The 21,134-nt window shown below is 51.1% G+C and overlaps 10 protein-coding genes across 10 annotated transcripts; 6 read left to right on the top strand and 4 right to left on the bottom strand.

The window, feature by feature from the left end:
• Nucleotides 1-32: 32 nt before the first annotated feature.
• LCB2 (serine palmitoyltransferase component) lies at nucleotides 33-2,102 on the top strand (the record flags this gene model as incomplete). Its single annotated transcript, XM_064877032.1, has 1 exon — nucleotides 33-2,102. One exon carries the CDS (start codon nucleotides 33-35, stop codon nucleotides 2,100-2,102), a length of 2,070 nt encoding a protein of 689 aa, XP_064727419.1.
• Nucleotides 2,103-3,773: 1,671 nt separating this feature from the next.
• On the top strand, nucleotides 3,774-5,594 carry PMZ80_008632 (uncharacterized protein; the record flags this gene model as incomplete). The annotated part of the gene is made up of 1 exon (XM_064877031.1): nucleotides 3,774-5,594. One exon carries the CDS (start codon nucleotides 3,774-3,776, stop codon nucleotides 5,592-5,594), a length of 1,821 nt encoding a protein of 606 aa, XP_064727418.1.
• A 1,338-nt stretch (nucleotides 5,595-6,932) lies between these two features.
• On the bottom strand, nucleotides 6,933-8,705 carry PMZ80_008631 (uncharacterized protein; the record flags this gene model as incomplete). The annotated part of the gene is made up of 1 exon (XM_064877030.1): nucleotides 6,933-8,705. The coding sequence occupies one exon, from the start codon at nucleotides 8,703-8,705 to the stop codon at nucleotides 6,933-6,935; it is 1,773 nt and encodes a 590-aa protein (XP_064727417.1).
• Nucleotides 8,706-9,228: 523 nt separating this feature from the next.
• Nucleotides 9,229-10,431, bottom strand: PMZ80_008630 (uncharacterized protein; the record flags this gene model as incomplete). Its single annotated transcript, XM_064877029.1, has 1 exon — nucleotides 9,229-10,431. The coding sequence occupies one exon, from the start codon at nucleotides 10,429-10,431 to the stop codon at nucleotides 9,229-9,231; it is 1,203 nt and encodes a 400-aa protein (XP_064727416.1).
• Nucleotides 10,432-11,956: 1,525 nt separating this feature from the next.
• Nucleotides 11,957-12,532, top strand: PMZ80_008629 (uncharacterized protein; the record flags this gene model as incomplete). The annotated part of the gene is made up of 1 exon (XM_064877028.1): nucleotides 11,957-12,532. One exon carries the CDS (start codon nucleotides 11,957-11,959, stop codon nucleotides 12,530-12,532), a length of 576 nt encoding a protein of 191 aa, XP_064727415.1.
• A 145-nt stretch (nucleotides 12,533-12,677) lies between these two features.
• PMZ80_008628 (uncharacterized protein) lies at nucleotides 12,678-13,052 on the bottom strand (the record flags this gene model as incomplete). The annotated part of the gene is made up of 1 exon (XM_064877027.1): nucleotides 12,678-13,052. One exon carries the CDS (start codon nucleotides 13,050-13,052, stop codon nucleotides 12,678-12,680), a length of 375 nt encoding a protein of 124 aa, XP_064727414.1.
• Nucleotides 13,053-13,477: 425 nt separating this feature from the next.
• On the top strand, nucleotides 13,478-13,894 carry MHF1 (MHF histone-fold complex component; the record flags this gene model as incomplete). The annotated part of the gene is made up of 2 exons (XM_064877026.1): nucleotides 13,478-13,643; nucleotides 13,701-13,894. The coding sequence occupies 2 exons, from the start codon at nucleotides 13,478-13,480 to the stop codon at nucleotides 13,892-13,894; spliced, it is 360 nt and encodes a 119-aa protein (XP_064727413.1).
• Nucleotides 13,895-14,891: 997 nt separating this feature from the next.
• PMZ80_008626 (uncharacterized protein) lies at nucleotides 14,892-16,054 on the top strand (the record flags this gene model as incomplete). The annotated part of the gene is made up of 2 exons (XM_064877025.1): nucleotides 14,892-15,786; nucleotides 15,849-16,054. 2 exons carry the CDS (start codon nucleotides 14,892-14,894, stop codon nucleotides 16,052-16,054), a joined length of 1,101 nt encoding a protein of 366 aa, XP_064727412.1.
• A 281-nt stretch (nucleotides 16,055-16,335) lies between these two features.
• Nucleotides 16,336-17,331, top strand: MRPL10 (YmL10; the record flags this gene model as incomplete). Its single annotated transcript, XM_064877024.1, has 2 exons — nucleotides 16,336-16,643; nucleotides 16,707-17,331. 2 exons carry the CDS (start codon nucleotides 16,336-16,338, stop codon nucleotides 17,329-17,331), a joined length of 933 nt encoding a protein of 310 aa, XP_064727411.1.
• A 2,173-nt stretch (nucleotides 17,332-19,504) lies between these two features.
• On the bottom strand, nucleotides 19,505-20,836 carry PMZ80_008624 (uncharacterized protein; the record flags this gene model as incomplete). Its single annotated transcript, XM_064877023.1, has 1 exon — nucleotides 19,505-20,836. The coding sequence occupies one exon, from the start codon at nucleotides 20,834-20,836 to the stop codon at nucleotides 19,505-19,507; it is 1,332 nt and encodes a 443-aa protein (XP_064727410.1).
• Between the last annotated feature and the right edge of the window lie 298 nt (nucleotides 20,837-21,134).

Here is a 21,134-nt window from a genome sequence, read left to right as displayed (position 1 = left end):
CTGAACATATTAAATCTCCAGCATCAACTGCCATGCCTCGACGATTCTCGAACAATATTCTGAGTAGTTCGCCGCCCATCCCCTGGCCGTCCTTTTCCCCCTCCGAGAAGGGCGGCATTCCTACAACGAAGTCTTCGACGCCCAGTAAGCCCTCGAAAATCGCCCAATTCTTCTCCACCTCGACCTCGAAAGACAAGGATCGATATCAGACTGCGGCCGCTGCGCTGCTGGCAGCCAGCAAAGCTCAAGAGCAGGCATTTCTAAACTCGTCGAGTCCTCCCATTAGCACTCCCACACTGTCCTTACCGACTATATCACTCTCCACGGCACGCGCCGACGCTACGAACATGGACGAACCGCCCACCACACTCTTTCAGCCACCTTCACCGGCCGAGGCACGGCGACTACAAAGACAACACGCACAGTTCGGGCCGCTGAACTCGCAGTCCCATAGATATCAAAGCAGGCATCAGGGAGGAGAGTTTCCTGACCCAGTCATGGATGAGCCGCCCTATTACTTCCTCCTCACCACCTACATATCCTACCTCGTGCTGATCATTTTCGGTCACGTTAGAGATTTCTTTGGCATGAAATTCAAAGCAGACAACTATAGACATTTAAAGTCAAGAAACGGCTACGCAGCACTGAACAGCGACTTCGACAACTTCTACGTGCGAAGACTGAAGATGAGGATCAACGATTGCTTTAACAGACCTACCACTGGCGTGCCAGGAAGATACATCAACGTGCTCGACCGAACCTCGAATGATGGCAATTATCATTTCCAGATGACGGGAACGACCACAGAAACCTTGAATATGAGCTCTTACAACTACCTTGGCTTCGCACAATCCGAGGGTCCATGTGCAGACTTTGTCGAAGAGAAGGTTCGCAGATACGGCCTATCTACCGCAAGTTCTCGAGGAGACGTTGGGACTGCGGATTTAGCCATTGAATGCGAAGACTTGGTCGCAGAGTTTGTAGGTAAGCAATCCGCCATGGTCTTTTCCATGGGTTTCGGTACAAATGCGACAACCTTCCCAGCTCTTGTTGGCAAAGGTGACCTGATCCTCTCGGACGAGCTCAATCACGCATCAATCCGTTTCGGTTCTAGACTTTCCGGCGCCATGATCGAGTCATTCGCTCACAACGACATGAAAGCGTTGGAGGCTAAGCTTAGAGAAGCCATCGCACAAGGTCAGCCACGGACTCACAGGCCGTGGAGGAAGATCCTGGTCGCCGTCGAAGGTCTGTACTCCATGGAAGGCACTATGTGCAACCTACCCGGTCTCGTCAGACTCAAGAAGAAGTACAAGTTCAACCTGTTTGTTGACGAGGCTCATTCCATTGGTGCTCTTGGTCCTCGAGGCCGAGGTGTGTGCGACTACTTTGGCATTGATCCCGCAGAGATCGATATCCTCATGGGTACTCTCACCAAGTCATTCGGTGCCAATGGTGGTTATGTTGCCGGTGACAAAGCTGTCATTGACAAGTTGCGCTGCTCGAACGCAGGTGTGCTCTATGGGGAAGCTCCTACACCAGCTGTACTGTCACAGATTATTGCGGCACTCCGGCTGATCAATGGCGAATTGGTTCAAGGCCAAGGCGAAGAACGGCTTCAAAGAATTGCTTTCAACTCAAGATACCTTCGACTTGGTCTCAAGCGTCTAGGCTTTATTGTCTATGGCCACGATGACTCACCTATCATTCCAGTCCTGCTCTACCACCCGGCGAAGATGCCCGCTTTCTCACACGAAATGCTGAAACGCAAGATTTCGGTCGTCGTTGTGGGTTATCCAGCTACACCTTTGATCTCCTCAAGAGCACGATTCTGTGTGTCGGCGGCGCACAATAAAGATGATATGGACCGTCTCCTCGCCGCATGCGACGAGATTGGAAATGTCCTCCAGCTTAAATTCGCCAGTGGTGTTGCCGGTGGCGCTCCACCTCTAGCAGATGGCGTTACACCTGAGATGGATTCGAGCAGGAAAAGACTTGAGAAGCACGACAAGATCGCAAAGGGCGCTGTGACACGACCAAACTGGACATTTGACGAGGTTATGAAGAGAGGCGTACAGGATGTAAAAGTACCGTTGAGATAACAAGGAGCATGTACAGCCCGGTACGATCGGAAAGTGTTACCGACCTTTGATGTTGATGTTCCCATTCTTGAGCGTTCTCGCTTCTCACCTAGGGCATGGTGCACGGAAAGAGCTGCATGGCGTATTGTTTGAACAATCATGGCAATTGCGGCCCAGGTGTTGGCCGCAAGGAGGTACTACTTCTGCATAGATCCTAGAGTGCACCTTCTAGATGTCGAAATACCTAATACAAACATATTGTATGTGACGAAAGACCTGTGCATGTTGCCCTTGACATTCGCCACAACGAGCAATCAGATATGTTTGCCTGACCGTACGCCTTGCATGAGAGTGCTTGCACAAAATCTTGCCTTCTCCCTGGTTCGAGAGGCAGTCTGTACACGTAGCATATCTTTAGTGCTACCATCCTGCATTGCATGCGGTTTTCATGATTTGCCCGACTGTCATGTTCGGCGTACTTCAAGCACCAATAGGCAGTATTCGGAGAGTGGTTTCTTTTCTCAATGCAAGTCATCTGTTCACCTGACCATATTGGCTCACACCATCTTAGCCTCACTTCTGACGAACGACGCAGACAACTGACGCGCGATTGCAACCGAGTTCGGACGAACGGTCGTCATTTTGAAAACAAGCTGTCATGAAGCAAGCACAAGATACACAAGCACATCGTCGACCAACAAAACAGGTTAAGCGTATGCGCTTGCTGCCGCGTCGCACGTGGCTGTGTTAACGGCAACAACGACTCCACTTGAAGCATCGTTCAACTGATTGTTTTTCGGAAGCTTTGCGCCTTCAAGTTCTTCGGACTTCCAACCATGTAGTCACGCACCATAATGGAAACGGTTATGGGAGTATTTCAGACATGGCCAGTTTGAACAGCAATCAACAGGCCCTTGATCGCTAAGGAAGACGAGAACGGTGTCAACGGCACGCGCAAGCGGTTGCTCAAGCGTCATGGAACTGCACGAACGAACCGCTCTAAGCCGCCCTTATGAGCTGAAACATCTTACCGGTTCGTGCTTGCCCATACACGAGCATTATTGAGCACCATGTACACGTCCATTGGTGTGCTGCGGGGCCAACGTGCACAGACCTTATGCAGGCGTTTTCCAGTACTGTTCGGCAAGCTGACACCTTCCATCCTTCACTCAATCAGCTTCCCCGCTTACACACAGACCACCAAGGGTAAAGCAGTTTGTCGCAACAATCGCTTGGTCCCAAAAGTCCATGCATTTGATTTGCTTCACCCTTTCTCCACACATCGACTCTAGGCCTGTATCTGCCTGGCGTGCTAACAGATCTGCTTCGATGCCTGTCTCGAACAGAGACGAACAGAGACGAACAGAGACGCCTTGCATCCTACGACCACACTAGGTCGGACACAGAAATATACGCCAGATCTCTGTGACTGATAACATTTCTACCTGGAGTCTGCCTTCCCGTCTCACCATCCGTGTTCTGTACTTTTCTTCCCACTTCTACTTCCACCTCTGCCTGAGCATTCTTCGTTGGTATAAAGCTTGCTATTCGTCTGCTCACATCGAACTATCCGGTCAATCAGAGCTTGCATTAGATTCATACCTTCGATTCCAGGCTAACCGCTTCCTTTACCGCTTCACCGCTATTTCAGATTTGAGCTAAGACCGTTCCAGTCGGTGCTCGATAGTCACAATGGCGGGTCGTGGCTACGCCTCGGATGACCGGGAACCAACTAGGGTCTACACGCCATCCATGGACTCAGACGATGACTTGCAACACACCCCGGGCCTGTCTCTCAATGAGCGGAATTACAGACTGTTTCAGTTCCGAAAAGAAGGCAGAAGCTGGGCCAACGCACCCCTATGCACAGAGAGCACAATGTCTGAAGCTGAGATCAAGAAGCGTTCCAAGCGCACCAAGAAACCGACGCACAGCGTCGACCATCAACTTGAGAAGATGAGCCAACCCAGACGCATGGCCATCGAGGACTTGATAGAGAGTATCCAGCGACGAGATCCAGATGGCGATCGCTGGGATGTGATCGCCATCGACAATGACAATCCAGAACGCACCAAGAGGACTGGGGAAGTCCTTGCTTTTTCCGTAACACTCGCTAGGGTCGGTGCCAATACCACGCGTCAACGGACTGGTTCTCTGTCTCAGGACCGAAGAAGGTCGACTTATCTGTCCCCACAGCGTGAATACGCCGTGCCAGAAGCGCGCCGGCCCAAGTCTTATCATCCACAGAGCCCTACCCGTGACAGGCGAAGCCCAAGGCAGAGTGACGCCTTCAGGAAAAGTCATACCATCGTCGAGGACGATCCCTTCGGCAGCACGCTATTGTTCTCCAATGATGGCAAACCGGTCAACCCGCAAGGTTCTGCGGCCTTCACTAACGCAGGACTACCCCCGCACATCCCACTGGACGAGCCCATCGGAGCCAAGCCTCAGAAGCTGGACAAACAGAACAAATCCAGAAAGTCGAAGAAAGGACAAGACGATGACATTGTGGATTTAGATGCCCTACTTGGCAATACCGGCCTCGGAGGTGACGATGATGACCTGGTTCAAATTGACGATGACCAGGATCTGGGCTTCGACAGTCCCATTGAAGTGTTTGGCGAACCCGAAAAGAAGACCCGAGGTCGAAAGCGCACCGACTCCGGCTGGGGCGAGAAGACGCCAAAACGAGGCATGTCGCGTTCAAAATCAAAGTCAAAGCCTCGACGACCATCAATTCATATCCCGAGAGACGAAGCTTATGGACGACCGATACCTGAAGTCACACCGGCCAGCGGAAGACGCCGTCAACAAGCCTATTGGGGCTCTCACGGCTCAGCAACTACGCCTTCCATCCACAGTGACCAATCCGTCCTCGAAGCAGAATACGAAGAATACAGCAGCTCCGGTTCCAGCGTCGGCTGGCAAGAGGCACATCCGTATGAATCTTCAGGTCGATACATGCCAGCCGATGGCCGCTACATGAAAGCGACCAGAGATCATCGTCGTGGCCCACCATCACCACAACAACCACGCTACGAGATGGCGGCAGATCATGCCTACATCCCACAATCAGCCACAACCCGCCGACCACGCCAAGAACGATTCCCCTCCGACAGCGCAATCCAGCGATACAGCCATAGCTTCGCTCGCCCCCCACTTATCTCCCAATACTCCGCACCAAGGTTCACACCCTCGAGTGCCCATCCAGCAACGAGTATGTACACCTACGACGCCGGCCTAGTGCCATTCCCAACCGAGATGGCCCCGGCGCCCATGCGGAGAAGAGAGTCAATGCAAGTCCAAGATGCGCAGCTATACATGCAGCAAGACCAGGACAGAGACAGGGAGATCGAGCTGTTGAGGCGGGAGCGGGATCTAGCGGTGAGGGAGGCAGAGATGCATCAGGAGGTTGCGAGGAGAGCGAGCGTGAGGACTAGCACGAGTAAGTATAGTCATGAGCCGAGGTTGATGCAGAGGGATAGGAGGTATTCGGGGGCTTATCATGGCTGATATAGATTCTATTGCGTTTTGACTTTAGCTATATTTTATAACTTAGAATATGTTCAGAACATGTTCAAAACATGTTCAAACATGTTCAATATATGTTCAAGATATATTCAACATATGTTCAAGATATATTCAAGATATATTCACTAGTCACTCACCTCCGAGTCAATCTGTTTATCACCTGCAATCAATAAATCCTAAATACATGATTGATCGATTCTAGCTACTGTACATCTGACACGATCCTGGCCAGATCAATGCACCCTTGGTGCTCGAACCACTTGCGCACCATGAGCCCCAGTCATTTGGTTCGCCAGCATAATCAAAGCTGGTGGAAAGCAGATCGAGCAGATTGGTCAAGGAGGTGACACAATGGATGTGAAAGTAGCGCTTCGTTGTATACCATGGGCGACGCTCGTCTTTGGCGATGATGAGAATCCCAAATTGATCATTGATCTCGCGTCCGGTTGACCCTTCCGTATGTACATCGAGACATTCACGGGCGCGGCATTGAGCCCTCATGCGGTTGCCAAATTTCATGTGATCGAGCTGTAGTGCCAGAATAGTGCCAGCCTCTAGCTGTTGGGTGAAGAGTGCTCTGTTTACTTCGACCTTTTCTTCGAGAGATAAGAGTTGATAGCGTTCTTCTTCAGCAATCTCTCTTGCTCTCTGGGCATCTCGCTTCGCACAATCCATTCAAGAAGGCTTCGGTCCGGGAACAGGTTCGGAACCGCCTTCCCGCCAATGTTCTTCGTGTAGTGTATGAGCAGACTGTTGAAGCACCATGTCGCGAACATCGCGGTCCGGCGAACGCGAGCGACGGCGACGACCTTTCACCCGCTGCATTTACTGATGCCATGTTTCCATGTTACAGCTTCGAGATCGAATTACTGGTGGGTGGCTTGGATGTAGCAGGAAAGAGAAAGAAGATAAGTCGTGGCTCGGAAGTTCGTCTAATATATACTGGTGTGGTGGGAGCACTTGCTTGAAATAGGTGCTAGAAGTACGTGACGGCCGGCAAGCCTATTGGCTGAAAACAGGGGTTCGATGTACGTCGGTCCTGACTCAAAGCCACGCACTCTGCATGCGGCCTGGAAATGGCCGTTTCCACTATCTTCGACTAAGTTTCTGATTCGAGCGAGAGGTCAAGGCATCTGAGCCACTGTTGTAGGTGCACGGGTAGCCGTGCTCTCGTAGTATATTGGTAGATGAAACGACTCATAGTTCGAAGCCAAGCAACCCCGTGCCAGGCGTGTTTCCCATAGGCAAGGAACGTAGTAGGTTCGCGTGAACCGAAATCCTTGATGTTCGTCGGTGCTAGGTCAAAATCAAATTCTCATTTCAAGGTTTGCCAAACAGAACAGGCACAAGCTCGTCCTTGTAGTACATTGGCTTGATGTAACCTGGGCACGCAGTAGATGGCCTTGCCTTCCTGTACAATGTGCATGTTTGTGACAATGCACCAATGGCGTTGTTGAGTTTTACCAGGTCACCCTCAAGCTTCCACGGTATGCGCTTCTCATACTCTGGTGAGCCAGTTTGTCGCTGACTAGCCAGGCTATACCTCAGCACGACCTCCTCGGCGCCTGCCAGGTACTTGATGCCTTCCACACAGATCCGATTATGCGCAGGCACATCGGATGCTGATTGAACAGGCCGCCCCAGGGTCTCTAGCTCAATAACGGCTTCGGCCATTCTTCCGGCCACCACGCTGTTGAACTCTCCCTCCTGATAGTCCCGACTCTTCAGGATAGCAACTGATCGAGCACGAGTCTGCGGATGTCGGCATATCAGTGTCATAAGCCATAAGCTCGGTACAATGATTTGCAGGAACGCCTTAATGTTGGCATGCCTGCTGAAGTCGGCCGATTCTTTGAACCTTTGCTCCGCAAGGTCGTTAATGCGATCGTAGCGTGGTACGTATCCCGGATCATCATAGATCTGTTCACCGCAGCTGAGCACACCAGTGGTGAACGTGACATAGGTGAAGTTCCATGCTAGCTCGGCTTGCTGTCTAGTGGCTCGATCTTCCGATTTTGCATGCTGTGAGACATACTGGTCGAACTGCGTTTTCCAGATGCGAAACTCGTGGAGGACGTCTTGAGCAAGGGGCGATGTAGGATCAACGAACGCATGCCATGAGAGGTTGCGCCGTATTCGACCTGAAAAGTGTCGTGACAGTCGTCCCATACTTTCGACGAGCCCTTCTAGCATAGCCGTAGAAGTATCGATGGGAAGCAGATCGAGGTGAAGAATCGGTTCGGCGTGTCGCAGTCCCTCATACCGGAGAAAGTTCGAAGGATTCCACAGCGACCAGGCGGACGTCTGGTCCATTCGTGCCAACGCATCGCAGACTGTTGGTAACTTCTCATCCTCAAGGTATGCGTCCAGCTGCAGATTCGACGTTAGCTTCTTTGCTATCGCTACCTGCCCGCCTGCTTGGACGAAATCGCAGCGCAAGAGATTGAATGCATCGAAGAGCAGACAGCATGCGACCTGCGCTGAAAGAGGCAGCAATGCGACGTCTTTGCGAAGACCAGCTAAGGCTTTGAGGTGCAGTTCGAGAGCTGTCAGGATGAGCTTGTTATCTCGATCTTGGATTGCTTGATTAGCTGCAGCGATGGCTGAGACTATGTCACGAATGCATGTCCATGACTGGCTCAGAGCAGGTACGTCTTGCGTCCAGAAGGCCATGTTCGTGGCGTTGTCGTTGAGGTCGAGTACTGTGACGTGGATGAACATGCTAACGCCATATTTGTGGTCTTCTGTCCATGAGGAGTAGTTGGTGAAGGACCTAGCAATATAGGCATCAGGTTCCGGAGAGGGCGTTGGAAGGCCATGAGGGTACTTTGGGACGTGCCTGACTGTCTCAATAAGGGTGTCAACGTTCCGATCGTCCGTCAATCTCGCTGCAAGTCCATGATTGAAGTTTGAGCGTCCAGCAACGGCAGGCACTCTCCTCACTTTCTCCTCTTGCTCCTGCAGTCTCTTCACGCGCTTTCGCTGCTGTGTGACTTTTTGTGCGTGACTGTGAATACCGACGCGCTGCTCATGCTTGGAAGCGGCAGTTGCGCGCTTTCCTGGCTGGACAAGAACAAAAGAGAGTGCTGACATCTAGATGCCTCCTGTGATTGCCTTGCGATAAAAATAGTGTCACAGTAATCCTGACTTCTTGCCATTCTGATGATTAACCTTCCTGCTGACAGCTGGAGTATACCACCTGTGTCTTTACATTAATTTGACATTCGGTATGATAATGCGATGAGAAACAGCGAGCATGTTGTGTTGTTGACGACGCACCAAGAACATAAAGAAGAGGGAACTGCAGAATGAAGGAATACTCTTTTCTTGGACGTCGCGGCTTTCGCTAACAAGCCACATCCTTCCAGGTCAATCTAAATTAGGCGTTCACCGGACCCAGCGCACGAGTCGACAAGGGGCTGTCGTCACATCAACCTTCAGCTGAACAAGCCAGCAAGGCTCCTGGAGATACAATGAACGCGCGTTACTGGGAATGACGGAACTGATATTGGAAAGAATAATCAGAATGCAGATCAACTATTATGCGGTGTAGGAATACGTACATTCATAAGCTGACGCAATTTACAACGTTTTCAGCCCTATGCACCGCATCCAATCAGATCTCGACGATGCAGCCCTCGCAATTGGCGCCAGCCCCGTCAACAGCCTGTGAAAGCCCAACCAAATTGGTATCGAGGTTGATCATCAGATAAGCACTTCGTAGGACTGTGTCTCCGAAGGACATCATCCCACTTGAAACACCCCATGCTGATACCGGCTGGAAGCCAAACATGCATAGATCCTGACCCTGATCTCCACCAGGCTGCAAATTGGCTGGTATCGCAAGCTCTGAAAATGGTACCGAGATCGTGATGGGAGCGATACTGCCTCCAAAAAGCAGCTCGGTATGCCCCTGCGGTTGTTGACACGGGACATAATAATTGCTTCCGGACTTCTTGACGTCGAAGCTCTTCGCTAATGCATCGAAGACCTCATCCGGGAGGGTGCTGAGTGTGAACCCGGTGTCGAGCGCGACCGGTCGGGATTCATCTATTTTTGAGTAGGTCGCACCGCCCTCAGGGGCTTTTATCGTGATACCAGACCACTCTATAGCCATTCTTGGTGTTTCCCCTCCTGATGACACAAGAGGCAGTGTAGAAATCATAGCATAATTTGTTGCATCGTAACCGCCAAACACGATTGATCCGCTTGTCGAATTCGCCGAGTTGAGTTGCAGGCTATAGCTTCTCGATTCTATCAGGCCCTGCGCTTTCATGTTGTCGAGAATGCTCGGATACTTTGGCTGAGGCGGTGGAAGACCGATGCCCATGATTCCATAGCCGCTGCTTGTAGCATTGTCACTCACTGCGAAGATCGTTTCATGAAGGGCGTTGCTGCCGATTTTGATGCCGTCGTTGACGTATTTACCAGAGACGTTAACACCATCGACATAGGCCGTCTCGAAGTTGCCTAGGTCATGTCGCGCTTGACCGCTAGACGGCTTGCTTTCGTCATATGTACCGCCTGTGCAGGTCGTGCAGAGATCACTATTCACAAATGTTTCGGCGCTGCCAGTATCAAGCGAAAGTGTCAATTTCTGTGCACTTGAACCGATCTGTATGTCAATCATATAAGTTCGTACCTGGTTCGACAGCGATGTTGATACTTGTCTCCGATCCAGCGAAAGATTTATGTCCCTTATAAGCGGTATGTGAATGAACTTGCCAGAGGGTATTGCTTCATTGTCGCTTGCTGCCGGACGTGCTTGCGACGAGGCAGCCAGTAACAGAATCGAAGTTGTCACAAAAGAGAGGTACATGTTGTGGTGAGAATCTAGGCCTCACTCCTGGGCTTCAGACGGTATGACCAATATGAATGGGAAGGATCACACAGCATCTTTGTTGTAGCCATTGGAACAACAGGACTTGTAAACAAGGATACTGACTCTCACCTGCCACGATCATTGCACAAAGGCTGCGCATCCACAATGATCGAGCTCATTGTCATTTTGCAAACAGCATACCTTGAGGTGTCAATCATGCGGTACAAGCAACGTGTACCCGTGGTCCACAAACACGCGTGGCACTTTATGAGTTCTTGTGTTGTGATACAGGGTTGAATCCAGAAAACAGGTCATACCATGGAGTGCCTAGATGAGATGATGAAATTAGAACGGTCTGTTGTGCCTGGATGATCCTGTGCGACAGCATAGCCATGAAACCGTAGTGAGACAGAGCTTCTCAGCGCACAGTCTGGCCGTCGAGTTATCGCACGAATATCGGCTTCAGGTCTCATCGACATCGCAACCTTACCGATGCTGCACAGATCTTGCCGGAGAATTGCTAAATTCATCGTGCTGACCGGATGTTGGCTCGATGCAGTTTTCGGTATGATATATATTGCATGATGGCGTGGAAATGGTTTGAACTAATCGCGATCGTGTCAATGCCAGGTCGGAGCTTAGAGAATAATGCGCCAGTAGGCTCTATGCCCTAACGTCGCTACTGCAACGGTGCGCCTGCTGTACTGGGTCGATGCCGCCAGTCATCGAACTTTTGCATCGTCAACAATAGATCTAAGGAATGTCTTCATCTTTGCAGCAAGGCTCAGCATTGGCATTACCCCAGATTGAGGCTTTTCCTCAGTTACTATTACCCCCAGGTTTCCAGTCCTCGTGATCTGAAGCTAGGAACAATCGACGCTATTACACCAGGAAACTAAAATTTGCTTCCTTGGATCCTTTCGGAATTGTCCACCAAGTGCAGTGTTTCCGCGTCTGTGCTGCGATTGGTCGAATACGAGTACACGTTCCTCGAGAATGACGAGAGATATGGTAAAGAAGATGCAAGGCCGCGTCTGCGGTGTCAGCATAATGCTAATCCAGAAGTGACTTTGATCACGAGCGGGAGAAAAAGAAAACTCTGTAAAACATGCATATCGATGGTTTACTAGAAGAGCTGGGAGAGGACGCCGGTGTAGCTAGACTGGAATACCAAAACAGCTTGTAAGTCCCTGCTACTTGAAACCACAAAGAGCATCGTTCCATATCCATCTGCAAGTCGCTACCAGCAACGAGTTCCGAGCCTAGCAACATCTATTCAGTTCTGCCTACAGCCAGCAATCTCACGATGACGACCACGCACCAGACCCAGGCGGACATTCTGCCTCTCGACCACTCAACATACACAGCTCAACTCTTTCGCACATCTCTGTTTTCGGACTGCACAATATACTCGAACCATAAAGTATGGCATCTCCACCGCTGCATCTTGAGCCCTAGGTGTGAGTTCTTCTGGAATTGCTTTCAGGGATCATTCGAGGAAGCAAGCACTTCGACGGTAGAGATGCATGACGATGATCCGGAGACGTTGGAGAGGTTATTGAGGTGGATTTACCTCTTGAAGTACCCATCGCTTGCTCAAAACCAGCAGCAGACAGCATGGACGAAGGACTTGATGCTGTATATGATGGCCGACAAATATGGCCTGGTTGCACTGATGGAAGCCACAAGGCGTGCTCTGCTGGAGACAGCCGCTCAACATGCAAGGCAACCAAATCAGTTGATCGAGTCAATTGAAGATTTTGTGGAACTTATGCAGATGCTTTACGTCGATCTGCCGGACCGCGACGATCTCGTGACATTGCGAGGCGAACTTCTCACTACTCTTGCACCAGTAGTAGCGAAGCACATGAGGAATGTGGAAGTGCTTGAAGATTTGATGACTTCGATTCCTGGGTTTGGGGTAGCCCTGGTGGAATCTCTGGCTTGTTTAAACCAGGATAGCAGGCGACCATCTTCGTCGTCGGACAGTCTCTCGGTTGGCAGTGGAGGTTCGGATGTCATATCTGCCAACGGTTCGCCAAGGTATGTGAAGCCTTACATCCCTTTGAACGAGGACTCGGAGGATGAGATGGAGTGAAATTCAGATACGAAGGACCAACGGCGCATTACTGGTAGCGTTTTGAGCATATTGGGCTGGATTCGCATAAAGCACCGAGGAGGGTAATGGCGCACCACAATTGATAATTTTTTGAGTGTAAAACGAGTCGTGATCTAAGCGGTCTTTAGGCTTTCCTTCTCTTCGCGCCCCCTTTCTCTTTTCCCCCAGTTGCCTTAGCTGGTGTTGCAGGCTCGCTTCCGCCTGGTCCCGTAGCCACAGCATAGCTCTTTTGACCCTGCTTTTGCTCGCGTTCGTGCTCGAGCTTTGCGATCCGTTCCTGTATGTCCTTCGTCTCCTGCTCCATGTCTCTTGCTGCAAAGCCAAAGGCGCCTTTGATCTTCGGCCAGAAAAGCAAGAAGGCACAGACTCCTACGATTATGCGCACGAGCAATTGAAGATTTGCTTTGTTGACTGAGATGGTGGTGGGTTCTGGTATACCGAGGAGCGGTACAGCGAATGGGAGGCTGACCTGAATGCTGTCTTCAGTAACCTTAGCCATTTTGCGTTTGGCAAAAACGTAGTCGTCTTCGACTAAGACTGAAGTTCTGCTCCTATCCAGCTACGGTGGATGTCCTTAAGATCGAAGAATGGGGCGGATTTTGAGATCGTTGTGGGATGGTGCTACTAATTACAAGTGCTCTTGTCGCAAGTATGACTTGTGAGAAAGACTCCCACCTCTTTAAGTAGGCATCGAACTCTTCAATTAATAGGCATCGAACCTCGCGAACTCTGGTCCGCGCGAAATTATTAGCGAACCACGATCGGCCGACTTTCCACATTTTCTACACGCTACGTCAGCTCGAGATTTGAGAGCAGGCGCGTCCCTCGGCGCGACGCGTTCTTTTCCTGCAACATACGGGGGGGGGGCATTTTCTTACCTTCCGTCTCAACGTTACCGCGCTCATCTGATCGGGAGTAGACAATATGCCAGAGGCTGTCGAGCCTTCGGACACGCAGATGGATGACAGACTCAAGTCTACACTCTGGTATCATATTGGCCAGCTTGTGGACGAGGAGACAATTAATCTTGGTGTCAATGCTACACCCCAATACACCGGTTCACTTACAGAGCTTGTCTGGGCTCAATTAGGTAAGCTGGGCTGGCTTGTGAACAGGCTTCGAAGGCTCGACAGCTGACAGTGCTCAGGTAATGTAGCCACTGACCTCGAGTCTTTTGCGAAGCACGCTGGTCGAAGCACAATCAAGACGGACGATGTCCTGCTTCTTGCCAGACGAAACGAAGGGCTTGAAAGCATTCTGAAACAGAAAGTTAAGGAGATCAAGCAAAACAATGAGCAAAAGGCCAAGGAAAAGAACACAGCTCAGAGCAACGGGTCGTGAGAATGCCGATTGTTATTAGATGTCTGCCCGATATCACATCACTAAAAGCTGCTGAGCGATAGCACGGGCTTTCGTCAAACAGTTGTCGTCGTCTAGTGCTTGACCGTGCAGCCTGCCTTGCGCGACTCCTCCAGCGTCCATCGGCGAGCTCAAGACTGGCAATTATTCCAACATCTGCAGGAGCCTAGAGTACTGAGATCGAACGTTGCTCAACAACGCGCGGATTGGCCGTCCACCACACTTACCCACGACCTCGGCGCATATGTCCTGCAAAGTATGGATACTGATCAAGGTGTACCAGATGGAAATACTGCTTCTGCGTCATATGGCTCAGAATGCCATATGAACGTGCAAGTAAAGAGGTGAAGAGCTCTCTGTCAAGGCATTTTATCGGCCTGGTGATGCGGTGTCTTCGCCGTATGTCTGTCCGATTTCCGGGTCTAAACTCAATTTGGGGAAGGCGCAAGACAAACAAACTCCAACGAAATGCTCGGCATCGCGATCTCCTCTTTAGGTATCCCGAACATCGTGTTCTTCGGTTCACCCCATGATCGAAATCCACTTTCAGTTGGACACTTGCCCATAATTTTGTCCAGATGGCCGGAGACGGCCTGAGGGGTTCTCCTCCTCCAGTCGCGGTTTGCTATCCCAAGAGCTTTGACCGAGCACTTTTACTGGCTGGAGACGCGACGTATATACAGAATGACGCTGCGCTCGAGTGCATTGCGCATTTCGAGCTTAGTCGTAGCCATTGTTGTGGTGGCATCCAGCGACGGAGTGGGCTAAAAGCCAATACGCCGCTCTGTCACATATAGGGTAGCTACTCGATCCTTCTTTTGGTTCAATTCAGAGAACCGTTTCTTTGATCCTGCTTGTCCCGCACTACTTTTGACGACCAGCCAGAGACCGTTTCTGCTAAGCTCTTTCCACAGCTTCAGTACCAGGAACAATACAGTCGCGCGTATTGCCAGGTCAGACACCCGATTGCGCTGTCAACATGGCAACCATGAATGCAGTACGATTTCATGGTCAGAAAGACATTCGTTTCGAGAAGGTGCCAGTGCCAGAAACAAAGCCTGGCTGGGTCAAGATATCACCCAAGTTCTGTGGTATCTGCGGAACCGACTTGCACGAATTTCTGGGCGGTGCCAATCTTATACCAACACCAGGCCACCCCCACGGTATCACTGGCGAGACTCTACCTTTGACACTGGGTCACGAGTTTTCGGGTATTGTCGAGGAGGTAGGCGACGGTGTCACCCACGTCAAGAAGGGTGACCGAGTCTGCGTTCAGCCGACGATATACGAAGGAGGCTGCAGAGCCTGCAAGAGAGGGCTAGTCAATTGTTGTGACAGTAACGGCTTCATCGGCTTGAGCGGCTGGGGCGGCGGTATGGCAGACCTTACCACAGCTCCAGCCAGCGCAGTGAAACCACTTCCAGACAACGTGTCGCTCGAAGTGGGCGCATTGATTGAGCCGTTAGCTGTTGGCTGGCACGCAGTCACGATCTCCCCGTTCAAGGAGGGCGATGCGTGTCTAATACTTGGGGGTGGCCCTATCGGTCTCTCGGTCATTCAAGCGTTGGTTGGTCGAGGCTGCAAGAACATCATTGTATCCGAGGTCTCGAAGCGCAGGCGAGAGTTCGCAAAGCAGTTCGGAGCACACCATGTTCTGGATCCAACAGCTGTCGATGTAGTGACAGAGGTCGAGCAATTGACAAATGGTGAAGGCGTTGATGTTGGCTTTGACGCTGCGGGCGTGCAAGTTGCAGTCGACACTGCATTCAAGGCAATCAAAGCTCGAGGCATGCTTGTAAACATTGCTGTGTGGGAGAAGAGAGCGACTTTGAACATGAACGACATAGTGTTCAGAGAACGAGCATATATGGGAGGTAAGCAGAATCCATCCACAGTTTGCTGTAGTGAAGAGACGACTAACTCGGTTTTTCAATAGTGGCTACATACTCACTCGGCGACTTCGAGGCTGTTTTAGAAGCCATATCGTCCGGTCGTATGGCACCCGAGGGCATGATCACAAAGAAGATCGCAATAGATAAGGTGGATACGGACGGCTTCAAGACTCTGATAGAAGACAAGGACAATCATGTGAAGATTCTGGTCGACTTGAGCATTGAACCGGCCTCCACCCCGGCTTCATGATCTGGCAGGCGCTTCCGCAGTGGGCAGTGATCTGTAAGCGCTGCTGAGAACATAGAGTGTGCAAAGCAGTCACCCAGGATAGTCCCGTAACAGAACTGCATGCACGAACAAGAAATAGTTATTGAGTCAATGGTGCAACTTTAGAGGGTAGCGTAAAAGGCCGCTTTATCTACCGTAGTACGAACGTGCACGTGATCGAGATTCTTGCGACTGCTCATTGATGGGGATACATCTGGAGTGATCAAGCATCACCTACCTCATCGTAACATTCAGCCATCACAATGCCTCCACGGATACCGATGCTGCTGGCACAGGCAGTATCTCGACCCTCGACAACAATAGCATCATTCCTCATTCCGTTCGTGCACCTTCAAACCCGATCAGCATCAATACTGAGCTCCTTATCCGACACTCCAGGAGCATACAACAAAAAGATCAGGCGCGGTCGAGGTGCATCATCTGGCAAGGGCAAAACGTCAGGTCGTGGTCAGAAAGGTCAAAAAGCAAGAGGCAAAGTGCCCAAACAATTCAACGGAGGTCAAACCAAGGAGGGAGTAACGCATGGAAAGTTCGGTTTCAAGAATACAGTGTATGTCCATGGACTCTGGTGTCTCCAGATGAGGAGAAAAAGGTCGTGCTAATGATCCCGAAGACACCAGGTAGATCTCCAAGAAGTGAATCTCGATAAGATACAGACGTGGATCTCGCAGTCACGCCTTGATCCGTCTAGACCCATCACGTTGAAAGAGCTGTGCAGAGCAAAAGTCATTGGCCAAGTCAAAGATGGCGTCAAACTGCTGGCTCGAGGCGCGACCGAGCTTACTCAACCGATTCACGTAGTCGTATCTCGAGCCTCACAATCCGCGATCCAAGCAGTCGAAGCAGCGGGTGGCAGTGTCACGACTCGATTCTACACTGAGCGCGCAATTAAGAGGATAAAACAGGGTGTTATGCACCCCTACATCAGTCTACGCTGGGACCCAACAGCGATTGGAAACACGAATTTGATTCCGGACAAGGGCTTCGGAATGGCTCCTGAAGAAAGAGTGACCGGGCTTGGATATCAGTATAGACTACCGGACCCAACAAGCAGAAAAGAACTGGAGTACTACAGAGATGTGAAAAACCGAGGGTATCTGAGCCACATGGTGCAGGAGGGGCAGGGTGCCAGTTTGTTCTGGAAGCCACCTATGAGTGAGGAGGATTTGGCGAAGTTGAAGAGGAAGAATACGAATAGTGCGGACGCGAGGAGGAAAGAGGAGAATAAGTTGTGGTAGAGAATGGACGATGGGAGAAGAGCTTGGATGGGTTTGTGTACATTATGGGAGATGTACAATATTACACAATGGATCTTGTTGTGTACATCGGGCGCCATGAGCATGCAAGTTCACGACTGTATGACAGTAAAAAGGAATGAAGGAAACGGCGTGATGCGGCGATCTACCATCGGTGGCCTGTTTGCAACTGTGGCAGGAAGGCAGCATCGTGAGCATGCACTGATCGAAGGCAGCAGCACTTTCTAAAGGGGATACAGTTACTAACCACGTTCTGCTATATATCGGAACAATCTGGCGTCGTCTGGTGTTGCAAAATTGAGAAGCTTCACGACGCAATACCTTATGCTTCTTCCGATGGAGAGAACGCGGAAACAGGCACCTATGGTTGCTCTTGCCCTTCAAAAGTTACCCAGCATGGTGTGCCTCCCTTGTGCTCGGAGGAATGGCGCCTGCCAACACAGATGAAGCATGTGAATTTCAGCTCCATGTTACACCCACTGATTTCTTGCAACCCCAGTTCAGAAAGCACGAATCTTCACGCAATCCACCGAAGAGCGTCCTGGCCTCCTAAAGCTAGTTCCATCGAATGTACAGGTCATTGCTGATGCGGCTATACAGGTTCGCTGCAGTTTCCATTTGGCTATAAACACGAGGAGCACAACATACGCACGCAAAGAAGGTCAGAACGAACATGTTGATGATGATGGTGTTATTGACTATGTTATAGTCAGCCCTATTTAGCCAAGCTCAATATTACTGCATCATGCCAGTGGCCAGGTTTTGACTCAATATGCCGTTGAAGCACGGTTACCAAAGTGGCGTCAGCCTACGGCTAACCGATAAATGAAGCTTCATGCAATCCCGGCTTTCTTCACTGGGCGCGAGATGCCCATCCATCCCCGAGCTCGATCGTCCTTCCATAGCTACCTCCCAATCAAAACATTCAATCCATCAGCGCTTTGATGCTACGCCGGTAACCCTGCAAGCTCTCCCTCAGCAATCCGACACCACAGCACTATTCAATTCGGCATGTTGTCCTAGCACATATATATCACTGTCGAACCCCATTTCATCTGTCCCCGGCAGGCTTCTTGCCATTGTTTCTCGGCTTCTGCTCAGGCGGTGATGGCCTCCACTTGGAGCTGGAGCTGGAACTTCCACCTGAGTTACCACCGCCAGACGCAGGCTTCGAGCTCGATGATGTGGAAGAAGATTTGTCCTTCTTCGCGGGTGATGAGCTGGAGCTCTTCCACCAGGCTTCCATTATGACGACTGGATATGGATTGGGAGTTTGTTGTAATTGAGGTTTGGGTCCGAGGTCTTCGATTCAACTTGGTTTTGTGTTGATTTGAATGATTTGATATACTTCGCTTTTGATTGCTTGGATGGTTGTGGTATGAAGAGAAGTACTCAGGAAGGATGGACAGAGATCGGTCTTTTGTGGACATTGCGTGCGCTGATGGGTTTGTGACAACGACATAGTCAACAAGAGCGCTGACGGGACGGGTGTACGCATGCAGCGTAAGGGGTAAATTCGTCAGCTTGAGCATCGCGAAGAGGTCGACGTGGTGTTGACAGCGTCAGCTCAAGTCGGTATCCAGGAGGCTCTCAGTCACGGTAAATCCAGCTACTCACTCAAAGCGAGGCTCATAGGCATGATCGGCGGGCTGGAGATGAATCGATTCACCTTTGCTTTTCGCATGGAAAGATCGTGGTAAAGTCATGTCTTAAGCACACAAAGCGTTGGTTTCACGTCGCTGTGTCATCCGTTTTCTTGAGATGTGGATGTTGGCAGCGCGTTGCTAGCAACCAGAATATCAGGCATTGTATCGCACGATCCATCGACTTATTTGTATTGGAAACAGACCTGTAATGACGGGGAGCAACAGTAAGCCACTGGCACAACAGCCGAGGAAGTCCTCATATCACAAGCGCATGCTTCCTAGAAACCGACTGGCGGCGTAGAAGCGAGCAAGGCGCGATATGGTTCAATCCCTATATGCCGAATGGAGTCATGAGCTATGCAAAAGGACTGTCCTCGAAACGTGAGCACAACTCATGTTTTGCATTGTCATGCTGCAATGATCGTAGATGCCTCGACGACTAGACGGCACCTTCAACACGACTCTTGAGCTTTCGTCGCTAGATGGTTCTAACCACAACAGCCACTCCTTCACGGCCCAGCATTTTTCGGTGGTCTTCCTCTCCTCTTCGGAGCAGGTGCCGCCGTGACGTTCACGCTCGTACCTCCACCTCCACCCTCCTGCTTAATCTGCGGTTCCGGACTCTTCGCCCTCGTAGCCTCAGATTCCACATTCGCATCCACCGTCACACTCACCGGCGCCGGCCCAATATCCGCAGCTCCCTCATCCTCCTCCTCATCACTACTGCTCGTCTCACTGCCCAACTCAACCTCAGCACTCGCCGGCAACCCACCAGCCGCACTATTCGCCTCCGCAGCCCGCGCATTCCTCTGCCTCTCCTGCCTCTTCCTTCTCGCCCTCTCCCGATCCCTCCCCTTCAACCGTGTCCGCAACTCAATCCCAGGACTCGACATCCGATTCAACCACTCCTCATTATCAAGCGCACTCTTCAACCTCACCCTCTCCCCACCACTACCGCCTACATCCCCCACCGCAGAAAACGCCTCATCCCCCCTCTCAACCCACTCAAACCTCCTCCACGGATCATTCTGAATATCCCTCAACAACCGCGCATTCAGATTCAGATTCCGATCCTTCGGGTCCTCCCTCGTCGAGTCCTTAAGTTTCATCTCAATCGCCTTAGTCTCCAGTTTCACCGGTGCCCCATTAACACCCGCACCCGCACCACCCTCTTCCTTCTTCGCTTCTTTTCTGTTTGCACTCTCCACCTTCCGTTTCCCCTCCTCCTGCGCATCAATATGATGCAACTGCGGCCTCATCTGTACCACCCCATCTAAATGCCTCAGACTAATCGATTTTGAGGCCTGATTCAGCGTAGCGAGCATGTACACCGGATCCCGATCACTTCGCTGCCCATCTAACTTCCCGCCTAGCGTTTGAGTCCTCAAACTCTCATCCTCCGTACCTCCGGCGTGTCCAGGAATCTCAGCCTGGTTCCCACTGTGACCCTGGGTGAAGCCGCCCGCGAGTCCGTAGCTACTGCCAGTCGTCGGGTGAGCGCGTGCAGACTCGTTGATCGCGCGACCGAATTCTGTGCCGAGGGGGGCGTTGTAGTTGTCGCTTGTTAGGATTGGGACGTCGATTTCGAAGACGCCGGTTGTGGGTTTTAGGCGGAGACTGGTTGGTTTTTGGGAGCGGGAGGTGGTGTAGGGTTTTGAGTGGGGGCGGTGGGAGGGGTATTGGAGGATGTAGAGGGATTGGGAGGGGGTTGGAGTTGGGTTTGTTGTTGATTGGTTTTGTTCTGATGGTGGTTGTGGTTGTGGTTGTGGGTGTGAGTGGGGGTGTGGTGAGATGTAGACGTTGTAGGAGGCTATTACTGGGTCATCGTCTTCTGGCGGCATTTTACTGGGTTGAGCGTTTCGGTTCTTGGGATGGTCGCCGGATTGGGCTCAGTACCGTGCGGTCTTGGGTAGTTTGGTGGTTCGTGTCAGAGTTTGGTCCGTCTAGCAATACCTGTCCAACTGCCAGGAAACGACCAGACAGTTTTATCGGATCTTATGCAAGGCTTTCTGTCTGATGACTATGAGGAACAAAATTATGCGCAAACGAAGCAAAATCCATGTTTAGAGTTTGAACTCTTCACTAGCGTGAGAACTAACGGCAGATCGTGTACTGAAAGGTACGAGGCTAGGACGAATA

Source organism: Knufia obscura (assembly GCF_036327395.1).
Source record: "Knufia obscura strain CCFEE 5817 isolate CBS 148926 chromosome Unknown scaffold_11, whole genome shotgun sequence".
In the NCBI taxonomy this organism is placed as follows: Eukaryota; Fungi; Ascomycota; class Eurotiomycetes; order Chaetothyriales; family Trichomeriaceae; genus Knufia; species Knufia obscura.
The sequence above is the reverse complement of the archived record's forward strand: the minus strand, read 5'-3'. Positions and strand labels throughout refer to the sequence as shown.